The sequence below is a fragment of the Eschrichtius robustus genome, chromosome 15 (genome assembly GCF_028021215.1).
Source record: "Eschrichtius robustus isolate mEscRob2 chromosome 15, mEscRob2.pri, whole genome shotgun sequence".
NCBI classification, from domain to species: domain Eukaryota; kingdom Metazoa; phylum Chordata; class Mammalia; order Artiodactyla; family Eschrichtiidae; genus Eschrichtius; species Eschrichtius robustus.
The window spans coordinates 19,597,812-19,610,325 of NC_090838.1; the positions used below are offsets into that span (position 1 = coordinate 19,597,812).

Below are 12,514 nucleotides of genomic sequence, written 5' to 3' on the forward strand. Positions count from 1 at the left end.
GAGTTGTGCAGAGTTGGGCCCCAGAAGTCAATGTGAAGGTTCCGTACTAGTTTGTAGCTGAGGGCTAGGCTATAAATACATAGGATGAGATCACCTGAGGCTTATCAGATAATAGCTACTAAGAGGTTGAGAACAGAACAGACTAGTGGTGCGAGTGGAAGAGCCATCCTGGGGACACCAGAATTTGGCCTTGCCAGAGGAGACAGACTGCCTTAACATCTCATTAATACCCCTAGCATCTAGCTGAGACAGCACAGAAAGGCTTTGTCTTAGGAGTTAGATTCATCCTAACAAAACCTAAAACCAAGAACTGACAAGATCTGCAAGGGGGACAGAATTTGCAGGCTGAGTCCTGCCAAATTAGAAGGGCTTGGGAAACACTTTGGGCTTCCTTCAGATCCTTGCTATTAAAGCAAAAAGTCAAGCTTACACAAGTTCAGTGTAATCTGCCAATAACTGAACTGCCTGCTGAAACAAGAACCAACATTCTTCTGAGGAAAATAAATCTAGAGTCTCTATAATGTATTGTCTACAATGTCTGGTGTTAAATCAAAAATCACTACTCATACAAAGAAACAAAAATGTGATCCATAGTCAAGAAAAAAGCAGTCCATAGAAACTGAACCCAATACGGTTCAGATATTGGACAAAGACTGTAAAGATGCTATTATAACTATTTCAAAGAGATAAAGAAAAATATGTTCAAAATGAGTAAACAGAGAATCTCAGCAAAGAACTGGAACTACACAAAAGAACCAAATGCAAATTCTACAACTGAAAAGTAGTGAATTGAAAACTTCACTTGGTAGATTTAACAGCAGATTGAAATCAGATCAATAGAGACTATGTAATCTGAAAAACAGAGGAAAATGGAAGAAAAATAAACAGTCTCAAGGATTATGGGAAAAAATAAAATGGTCTAATATATACATAATTGGAGTCCCAGAAGGAAAAGAGAGTGAGAATAGGGCCAAAAAAAAATTGGAAGAAATTGAAAGGTCTGGCCGCCAGTGCACAGCTGCGTCCCTGCGCCCCTGCCCCTTGAGTTCCCCACAGCCGCCTAGCGTGCTCCGGCCCAGGCGAGTGGGGGCCGTGGGGATAGGCTTCTGAGCCCTCACCGGGCTGCCCTCGGACGGACGGCGGGGGACCTCCCCGGGAAGCGAGCGGAGCGGGCTGTGCAGAGCACGAGGCCAAAGGAACGTGTGTCCTGGAAAGGGCTTGTGGGCCGCCCTGCCAATCCCTGTGAGACGGGATGGAGTGGTGACATTATGCTGTCACTACTACTTGGTGCTGCGGGCAGTCTCCTGAGGATGCTTTGTGCCTAAGGCCCCCCATCGTTCTCACTGTGCTGAAGAGGAAACATTTATTCGAGAATATTTACCTAACTTCGAAAAAAATTTAACTTGGCACTATGGGGATACAAGGATTACTGCAATTTATCAAAGAAGCTTCTGAACCTGTCCACATGAGGAAGTATAAAGGGCAGGTAGTAGCTGTGGATACATACTGCTGGCTTCACAAAGGAGCTGTTGCTTGTGCTGAAAAACTAGCCAAAGGTGAACCTACCGATAAGTATGTAGGATTTTGTATGAAATTTGTAAATATGTTACTATCTCATGGGATCAAGCCTATCCTGGTATTTGATGGATGTACTTTACCTTCTAAAAAGGAAGTGGAGAAGTCTAGAAGAGAAAGAAGACAAGCCAATCTTCTTAGGGAAAGCAGCTTCTTCGTGAGGGGAAGGTTTCAGAAGTCAGAGAATGTTTCACCCATTCTATCAATATCACACACGCTATGGCCCACAACGTAATTAAGGCTGCTCGGTCTCAGGGAGTAGATTGTCTTGTGGCTCCATATGAAGCAGATGCACAGCTGGCCTATCTTAACAAGGCTGGTATTGTACAAGCTGTAATTACAGAAGACTCTGACCTCCTCGCTTTTGGCTGTAAAAAGGTTATTTTTAAAATGGGGGCTTCCCTGGTGGCGCAGTGGTTGAGAGTCTGCCTGCCGATGCAGGGGACACGGGTTCGAGCCCTGGTCTGGGAGGGTCCCACGTGCCGCGGAGCAACTGGGCCCGTGAGCCACAATTACTGAGCCTGAGCATCTGGAGCCTGTGCTCCGCAACAGGAGAGGCCACGATAGTGAGAGGCCCGTGCACCGCAATGAAGAGTGGCCCCCACTTGCCGCAACTGGAGAGAGCCCTCGCACAGAAACGAGGACCCAACACAGCCATAAATGAATGAATAAATAAATGAATGAATAAATAAATAAATAAATAAAATTAAAACAAAACAAAACAAAACTTTAAAAAAAAAAAAAAAAAGGACCACTTTGGAAATGGACTAGAAGTTGATCAGGCTCGGCTAGGAATGTGCAAACAGCTTGGGGATGTGTTCACAGAAGAGAAGTTCCGTTATATGTGCATTCTTTCAGGCTGTGACTATCTCTCATCGCTGCGTGGGATTGGATTAGCCAAGGCCTGCAAAGTACTAAGACTGGCCAACAATCCAGATATTTTAAAGGTTATCAAGAAAATTGGACATTATCTCAAGATGAATATAACAGTACCAGAAGATTACATCAAAGGATTTATTCGGGCCAATAATACCTTCCTCTATCAGCTAGCTTTTGATCCCATCAAAAGGAAACTCATCCCCCTGAATGCCTATGAAGATGACATTGATCCTGAAACACTAAGCTATGCTGGGCGATACGTTGATGATTCTATAGCTCTTCAAATAGCACTTGGAAATAAAGATATAAATACTTTCGAACAGATTGATGACTACAATCCAGACACTGCCGTGCCTGCGCAATCAAGAAGTCATAGTTGGACTGACAAAACATGTCAAAAGTCATCTAATATTAATAGCATTTGGCATAAGAACTATTGCCCTAGACTTGAGCTGGACATTGTTTCAGATGCTACAAAGGTGAAGGAAAATCCAAGTACTGTGGGCATTGAACTAGTGATTAGTACTAAAGGGTTAAATCTTCCAAGGAAGTCATCCATTGCAAAAAGACCAAGAAGTGAAGAGCTATCAGAAGATGATCTACTGGGTCAGTATTCTACTTCCTTTACAAAGAAGATCAAGAAAAATAGTTGTGAAGGTAATAAATTATTGAACTCTTCTGAATGGTTTATGCCTGACCTGGTAGATGGAACTACTATTAAAAAAAGCTTAAGCACACCACCTAGGACAAGAAACAAATTTGCAACATTTTTACAGAGAAAAAATGAAGAAAGTGGTGCAGTTGTGGTTCCAGGAACCAGAAGCAGGTTTTTTTCCAATTCTCTGGATTCTGCTGACTGTGTATCAAAGAAAGCAAGCAGCCAGTCTCTAGATGAAACTGCTGTCACAGATAAAGAAACCAATGTAAATGAATCAGATTGTCTAGATGGCAAGAAGTTGTTAGGTATCAGTGTAGCACATAATTCAAGTGAGCATATTCCAGATGATGTGACTGTGATTGCTGAAGAGTCTCAGTCTTTTAAGACCAGCAGATTCACGAGGACCATCTCACCACCCACCTTGGGTACACTAAGAAGTTGTTTCAGTTGGTCTGGAAGTCTTGGAGATTTTTCAAGAACACCAAGCCCCTCTCCAAGCACAGCACTGCAGCAGTTCCTTCGAAAGAGTGATTCTCCCATCTCTCTGCCTGAGAATAATGAGCCGTCTGATGTATCTCAGTTAAAGAGTGATGAGTCAAGTGATGAATCTCATCCCTTACATGAAGTGGATTGGTCTTCACAGTCTCAGGAAAGCATGGACTTATCACCACACAATTTAAATGCATCAAAACTTTCTCAGCCTTCTAGTGAGGATTTAGCTTCAGAGGTTCCTGGGCTGTATAAATCTAGTTCTGTGGACAATCTTTCTACAACCAAGATCAAACCTTTAGTACCTGCCAGAGTCAGTGGGCTGAGCAAGAAGCCATCAAGCATCCATAAGAGAAATCATCATAATGCCGAGAACAAGCCAGGATTGCAGATAAAAATCAATGAACTCTGGAAAAATTTTGTATTTAAAAAAGATTCTGAGAAGCTTCCTTCTTGTAAGAAGCCAGATCCCCTGTCTCCAGTCAAAGATAACATCCAACTAACTCCAGAAGAAGAGGATATATTTAACATTTCTGACTGTATGCGTGTTCAGAGAGCAATACTCCAATAAACACAGGCAGCTGGGAGGCTATTGCCTGCAAGAGAATCTCTATCAATTTCATGTCCTGTTTGAGAATGAAGCAGTTATCAGTATGAAAGATTTGTTTTTAGATCTATGCTATTTATTTTTAAATAGAGTACATTTTGTATATTAACTATGTAACTGTTTTTGTTCAGCTTTTTATATTTTCACAAGAAGCTAACTAGAGAAATTTGGTTTTGACACGTTTTCGAAGTTTTAATGTTAATTGAGCAAGTCCCTTGGAACTTACAAAAATCTACTCTAAAGATTTCTGTTATGTTGTCAAGTACAAGGATGGTAAATGGAAAACCACAATTCTGTGGTCATTTTATACTAGAGGAAATTACTGTTGTTTCTTCGAGCTATGGTTTTTTCACTTGCCTTTCCTGTCTGTCTTTCAGGGTTGAATTGGAAACAGTTGCTGGGATGAGAGGGGTAGTTGGAAGGGTTAAAGATCATTGCATAAACGGGGCAGTGCTCTGTCTTCCCTGAAGAGTTTGGTTGGGTTACAGATTGACAGTAAAAGAAAATCGGTTTCAGCATCATATGAAAGGAACTACTTCTTATATCATTAATATTCTTAAACTTTAAAATAGCCTGTTTCTCTTATATGTCTTTTTTGAAATGTGGGCTAAAAATTCCTTAACATATATTTAAAACTAGTGTCCTAGGTGCAATGTAAAATACTAAATCTGCAGGGTCTATGATGTGTACATACTCTGCAAAGGAATAGATTCTTGGAAAGAAAACCAGCTATGCAAGTGAAGATCTGAAGTAAGGAAGCGAAATAAGTGACAATCTGACAGGAAGTAAAGGAATTGTAAAAGTGTCTGAGATATAGAGGATAAAGGAAAGGGATCCAGAGCATTTTAATTTTTAAATGAGACTTAGTTGAGGAGGTCAGAGTGGAACAAAAAACATAACATTGTAAGAAACAGCATAAAAATGTTAAAAGGAGACAAAAATTTTTAAAAAAATCTGGAAAAGACCAAATACAAAGAACAAAAGCAAATTTGAACTTTCTGTGAATGTTTCCTGTTATAGAACAAATTAAGAAAGGGAAGATGGCAGCAGTGCTGTAATTTGTCAATCTCCGAAACGCCGCATAGCAGCAACTGGATAGCAAAGTCAAAATACTAATGAACAACATTACAACAAATTTAGGTGGCATCATATACTTAAATCCTGAAATATAAGTGGGTGAAGACAAGCTACCAAAAGCCACAAGACTACAAAGTGGTACTGGCATCTATTTGCGAGAAGTAGAGGATGGCAATAGGGCATCTAATGGACCTGAGAACAGAACTTATATAGAATGATTGTTGAAACACATAGCAGGCCAAGTTGCAAACAGCCATTTGAAACTGGGAGAGGCTTTGAGCATTCCAGTGGTGAGTGAGTGCAGGAGACCTGCAGTAATGTCTGAAGGAATGAAGCAATGTAGTCCATATGAACTTTTGAAATGATTTGCCGTATTTGTCAAGGCTCCACAGAAGAGACACTGCTGGCTGTAAAACCAAAACTGAGCAGGACAGTGACAAGAGACACAAAGGAAGATAAGGTTAAATACAGTGAAGGGAGGAACTGTTGACCAAGAAATCTCAGCAGAATACTGTTTTTGTTTTTGAACACTGAAAAAAAAAACAAAAACAAAAACAAAAAAACCAACAACAACAAAACAGCTGAGGTTTGAGAAGCTCCCATGACCCATGCCTCCTCAAAGTTAAAGAAAATTATTTTTACTTAAGAAGAAACCACAGAAAAGTTTTTAGATCAATCCCTTACAAAATTGATTTAAAAGAGTCAAGAGCAGAATAACATTTTTTACAAATAATGAAAATCTACCAGAAAGGTCCCCAGAGCAGATCAAAACCAGTCTATTTCAAAATGTGCTAGATGTTATTAAGAAAATAGTGTAGGATACGAAGGAAATTTAGAATTGGAAAAAGTCAGAAGAAAAAAAAAAAGCTCAGGAAAAGATTAGAAAAAAATTTTGGAAATTAAGCCTAAACTAGAAGGAACACAAGCAAATAAACATACAGATAGATGATGCCTTAAAAGAAATAGGTAAAAATCAAAAAAAAATGGAAAAAAACACTTTAAAAGATTAGGAAGTGACAGATGTTGAAGATGAGGCAGAAGGTCCAATATACAGATAATAGGAGTCTCTGAAGAAAAAAACTCCTATTTTCAGAAAACTTTGTTAATTTTTAAAAGATTTGAAACAATATTTTTTAAATGCACTATTATACCCAAGATTATTGATCCAAAACTGCCAACATCAAGTCATAAATGACAACATGTTACTTTAAAGAAAGGAAAAATCCTCTGGGTAGGCAAGAACAGCAAGTGACATGAAAGAAAAAAAAAAGATGATCATCAGACTTTTCCACAATTATTCTTTACACCTTAAGAAGATGGAGTAACGTGTTAAGATACTCAAGGGAAAATGTAAGCAAAGGCTTCTATGTTCAACAAAATCGACTTTCAATTATAAAGGGCACAAACTTATCCATCGAACAAGAATTTGGAAAATACTGCTCGCTAAGCTCTTCCTGAGAAATCAGAAAATAACTGAAATAGAGAAACAGCACCATAAAGGTTGGTGGTGACCATCAAACATAGTGACTTGTACAGTTAAAAATTTGAGAGCTAGGGCTTCCCTGGTGGCGCAGTGGTTGAGAATCTGCCTGTCAATGCAGTGGTCACGGGTTTGAGCCCTGGTCTGGGAGGATCCCACATGCCACGGAGCAACTAGGCCCGTGAGCCACACCTACTGAGCCTGCACGTCTGGAGCCTGTGCTCCGCAACAAGAGAGGCCGCGATAATGAGAGGCCACGCACCGCAATGAAGAGTGGCCCCCACTTGCCACAACTAGAGAAAGCCCTCGCACAGAAATGAAGAACCAACACAGCCATAAATAAATAAATAAATAAATAAAGGTTAAAAAAAAAATGCAGACTCTTAGGCCCAGTCCCAAACCAACTGATTCAGATTCTGCTTTAAAAAAAAAAAAAAATTTGAGAGCTAAAAGGGAGAGTATGATATGCAATGGCTGTATGCCCAGATGACACAGGTAGTACAACTACAGAGGAGAGACCATATGCAAAACATTTGGTTTAGCTCATAGCAGTAGTCTGATATTGTTATTTTAGGACCATTGTGTATATAATGCGGGATAGAATAAATGAATATTTATGGGATATTTTAATTCATCCCCAATTTTCTTGAGAACCAGGATTCTTAATGTCTAGAGAAAGGAGATACAGATAAAATACAGAACAGGTTAATTTTTTTTAAATGTAGTTATAAACTTGGGTTGGGAGTACTGATAGAGACTTATGAATGTATATACACACATACTATATATATACATGTATATACATGTATATACACACTGAAGAGACCCAGAGAAAAAAATTAACCAATCCAGTACCAATGAGCATCCCTATCACTCAGCTTGTAGTCTTAAAATACCATTTTTCACCGAAAGAAATGAGAGCTTCTTGGAAAAATAGTCTGGAAAGGAAGTGTAAAAGACAAGCCTGGGATATCTTGTTGAAACAGAAGCCTTTACTGACTACTAATGTAATTTCAAAATGATTAAGGAGACACCTGAAGAGGCCCCCACTGTCCAAACATGGCAGAATTTGATCTTGAAAAGATAATAATTGCTTACTGGAACCCATCATAAACATATTTTTAAAAAATTGGTCACCTTCAGAGGATGATGGAATATCAATTCATTATCTTGAATATGGGAAAATAAAAGGAGAAATATCAGGCATTTTCCCTGTCTGTATTGTACCAATGGGTAATAAAACAAGATAAATCTCTTTTTACTGTTCTAATAATGAAAAAGAGATAATATCACCGTTTTGCAACCCCCAGTGGATTAATGGATTTAGGCTTTGAGCATCAGCTGCTATTAACATCATAACCAGACATTTTGTGTCTCATAACGAAAGAACTCAGCATCCTCTGTAGTCTTGCCAAGGGATTGGAGATGAGTCTGATCATTCCTCTGGATCCAGCTGCCGAATTGCAGGAAATACAGAGGACAGAGGAACATGTGGGACTGCAACATGAGTGTGCAATTAGCAAAATCCAGTCTGCAAGAAACTGCAGGTTAAATGCCCTTGGATTCTCAACAGATAAATTGTAAGGAAGGGGATGGAGAGGAAATTTCCATATTAAAAAAAGGACAGAACTAAACTAGATTATTTAGGGATGCACATTCTGGTGATTAAACAATAGAGAAATATAAAGAAGTGATAACTATAACATTTAGGGTGGTGGTTACAGGGGGTGGGGTGGTTGGACATTGATATTAAAACAAAGCACATGGAACAGATTCTGGGAATTGCTGGCAAAGTTTTATTTCCTGGGTGGTGTATTTTATGACAGAGTTTGCTTATAATGTAACTTACTAGGCTATCCATATCATAAAGTAAAATGTTGGCCTTATAATTTATTAAGCCATTTAAAAAAAAAATTGAAAGAAATAATGGTTTAAAAAAAAAATTCCCAAATTTGATGAAAAACACCTGCTTACCAATCCAAGAAAATCAACAAACCCCAAGTAAGATAAATATAAAGAGAAGCACACCTAGGCACATAGCACAACTGCTGAAAATCAAAGATAAACTCTTGAAAGTAGCTGGAGGAAAAAAAGGACACATTATATATAAAGGAATAAGAGTAAGAACAGGTTCTAACATCTCATGGGACACAATAGAGGCCAGAAGAGAATGAACCAGTATCTTCAAAGTGCTGAAAGAAATTTAATCTCTAACAGTTATTTATACCTCTTGGACAAATCACTACTACTCTTAGATGTCCTCATATCTGAAATGAGAACGATACCTGCCACACGTTGTTAAGAGTCTCACATGAGATGAAGCATGTAAACTTCTCCAGAAGTTTAATTGGTTAATTTAATTTAAATGGTTAAGTATCATGATTGCATACATATAGGTACAAACTATGTACCTATATAGTCTATGTATTCAAAAGAATAGAAAAGTGGTAAACCAATATCAACCTTATTTGGTCTTGAAATAGATGCTACTGATGCCCAATTCAGCCTGTCAGCCAAGGATAAAACCTGTCTTCTAGTAGGAGGGGAGACATCTTGTTAGAAGGAAATTCAGTACAAAAGATTAAATAAAATCCCACTCGATAATTAAGAACAACTCGTTATAGTATAGCTACATTATCTGAAATGCTAAAAATTCCCAAAATATCAGATATATTCATAAGAAAAAATGCATTATTCATGCCACCACTTACTTTCAAATGTATCTATAATTAAGAGTTGACTGGACTTCCCTGGTGGCATAGTGGTTAAGAATCTGCCTGCCAGCCTTTCTCATCTTCTGAGATGGCCCACACTCTGTCTGTGAAGTGTTTCTCCCAAGGCCGCTCTCACCTTCTGAGATGGCCCACGCTCTGTCTGTGGAGAGTGTTTCTCTCTAAATAAATCTACTTTAGGACTTCCCTGGTGGTGCGGTGGTTAAGAATACGCCTGCCAATGCAGGGGACATGGGTTCGATCCCTGGTCTGGGAATATCCCACATGTTGCGGAGCAACTAAGCCTATGCGCCACAACTACTGAGCCTGCACTCTAGAGCCTGCGAGCCACAACTACTGAAGCCCGCACGCCCTAGTGCCCGCGAGCCGCAACTACTGAGTCCACGTGCAGCAACTACTGAAGCCCATGCGCTCTAGTGCCCGCGTGCCACAACTACTGAACCCGCGTGCTGCAACTACTGAAGCCTGCACACCTAGAGCCCATGCTCTGCAACAAGAGAAGCCACCACAATGAGAAGCCCGCGCACTGCAACGAAGAGTAGCCCCCACTTGCCACAACTAGAGAAAGCCTGCGCACAGCGATGAAGACCCAACGCAGCCCAAAAATAAATAAATAAATTAATTAATTAAATCCACTTCTTACCTAAAAAAAAAAGAATCTGCCTGCCAATGTAGGGGACATGGGTTCGAGCCCTGATCCGGGAAGATCCCACATGCTATGGAGCAACTAAGCCCCTGCACCACTACTGAGCCTGCGCTCTAGAGCCCGTGCGCCACAACTACTGAAGCCCACATGCCTAGAGCCTGTGCTCCGCAACAAGAGAAGCTACCGCAATAAGAAGCCCAAGCACCTCAAGGAGTAGTCCCTGCTCACCACAACTAGAGAAAGCCCACACGTAGCAACAAAGACCCAATGCAGCCAAAAATTAATTAATTTTTTTTAAAAAATAAAAAAAATAAAAAAAATAAAAAAAAAAAGAGTTGACTATAATTTGTTGTTTAGGTAGTCTCCCCCCTTAAAATTATTCTAGATTAGTAAATTCTAAAAAATGACCATCTATTCAGGTTGCCATGTTAGTCCATCCTTCTATTGCCTACGTGATCGGTGAGACCGAACTTCTACGTATGATTGGCTGGATTCTGCAATGAGTCTCCTGGTCTCTAACTGTACCCCCATGGGCTACGATATAGGATTATATTAGCTATGGCAAGGCAATTTTGCCAAAGTAATGCCTTCATTTGATTATGCATACAAATGTAACCAAAGGTGGTTTTAAAGAAAATCTTTGTCCCATTTAAGTAAGTATATAATAAGTGTTGTTAAACTTGATGATCATCAGGATCACCTAGAGAGATTTTTCAAAATACAGATTCCTCAGCTGCATCACAACATTAAGCTTCCGGTAGGTCTGGAGCCCAGCAATTTGTATTTTGAAGAATTTCCTCAGGTAATTCTGATGAGCAGCCAGATCTGGTCTAAAACAGACAGCAGACAAATATCACACATACATACACACTCATTCTCTCCCTCTCTCTCCCATTCTTCCTTTCTTACTAGCTTCTGAAAAGAAAGAGCTTATTCTAATGAGAAATTCCTATTACTCTTTTGCTTCTCATAATTTACACTAAAATTTGGTATGGTCAGCCTTGACACAAACTCTAAAACAATAAAACGCTAGGTTACCTGGAACATCTCACTGATTCCTTCTCCAGTTTGAGCTGAAGTTTCGAAATACAGGAACCCTTTGCTTTCAGCCCAAAGACGTCCTTCACTTTCATCAACACAGCGGTGCTTAGCACAGTCGATCTGAAATTAAAAGTTGGGAGCAGGGGGAGAGAAGATTCCAACCTTGTCCCACTAGAATAGGCCCAGTAGGCCTCTGTCAATCCTTTGCTGAGGCAAAAACTCTTAAGTGAACCCCAGCACTAGCATATAAAATTATCAGGAACAAAAAAGATTAAAAAATTACTTACACTGAATGTGGACTGATTTTCTGTGGCAAAACCACAAGTGCCTGATACCAGCATTCTCCCTTGAGAACACTGCTGCTGCTCACCTCTGTGAAAGCTGGCTTCATCACACCTGCCACACCTGAGGGCCATGGTCTGCCCTTCACACCTTTCCACAGTCCACATTTCACCTAGTTGCTTCCCCTCCTCCAATCAGGTCAGAGTGTTATTATTAGGCTCCACCTCTCCTGCTCAGTCACCAATATCCTCCCCAAGTATGGCACCAGTGAAAAAAAAAATGGATAAAAATCCTGATATGCCAGGTTTTATTTTTTAATTGTTTTTGTTTTAGGGACCTTTGTTTTGAAAAGCTGTTGATTCCCATATTTCAGATTGCAGAATTTTTGTCTTTTTATTTATTCCCCAAAACTCAGCCACACTCTTCCCATAATGAACCTAGAAAGTTGAGCATACCATTTCCAAAGCAGTTACCTTGTTGGCACACACTGCAAATACAATATTTTCCATGTTTCCGTGAGGTCCAAGATCTTGCTTCATTTCTGCCAGCCATGTATCAAGGGCATCAAAGGAATCTTTCTGCCCAACATCATAGACCAGTATCACACCCTGTGTGTCCTTGTAAAACTCATTACGAACCTTTACATAAAAGAACAGGTGCACAAAACGTACGTATTATGATTTTATAAAAGTATATCTTGCAGTCATTGACTTAGCAAAGTGTGTTCTTTTGTGTATTCATAGTGTTTTCTAATTATACTACTGGCCTTTGGAGGGCTTTTTATAAAGTCAAAGTAACATAATAATAATAAAAAAAGTCACTTAGTATAGAAGGACTTGTGATGGAACTAATAGCCTCCTGCCCCACCCCTCCTCACCTCCAGTTCCACTCCCCAGAGGCGATCAATCTTTAATTGTTGTTAGTAAGTCTTTAAAAGAACACAAATTATATAGCATTCTTCTTAGGGAGAACTAGGAAGGTGAGTGAATAATTAAAAAGAACTTAAGGCAAAAAATGACACAAGTATCAGCAGTAGGTACAGCCATTT

At 39.5% G+C, this 12,514-nt stretch overlaps 2 protein-coding genes across 3 annotated transcripts in view; one reads left to right on the forward strand and one right to left on the reverse strand.

Moving 5' to 3' along the window:
• DNAJC27 (DnaJ heat shock protein family (Hsp40) member C27) overlaps positions 1-12,514 on the reverse strand; it is a 46,411-nt gene that overhangs the window by 9,994 nt on the left and 23,903 nt on the right. For both annotated transcript variants that reach the window (XR_011076672.1, XM_068564881.1), the window contains exons 4-5: positions 11,940-12,104; positions 11,182-11,304 (exon numbers count right to left, since the gene is read on the reverse strand). Coding sequence is in view for 1 of the 2 variants with exons in the window: in XM_068564881.1 (XP_068420982.1) it covers positions 11,182-11,304; positions 11,940-12,104 (288 nt within the window). In the remaining variant the exon portion in view is untranslated. The remainder of the gene's footprint in view (positions 1-11,181; positions 11,305-11,939; positions 12,105-12,514) is intronic.
• On the forward strand, positions 1,375-4,172 carry LOC137777689 (exonuclease 1-like). Its single transcript, XM_068564601.1, is given in 3 exon segments — positions 1,375-1,712; positions 1,715-1,980; positions 2,325-4,172. Coding segments are annotated over 3 exon segments (2,415 nt in total). The 5' UTR covers positions 1,375-1,411.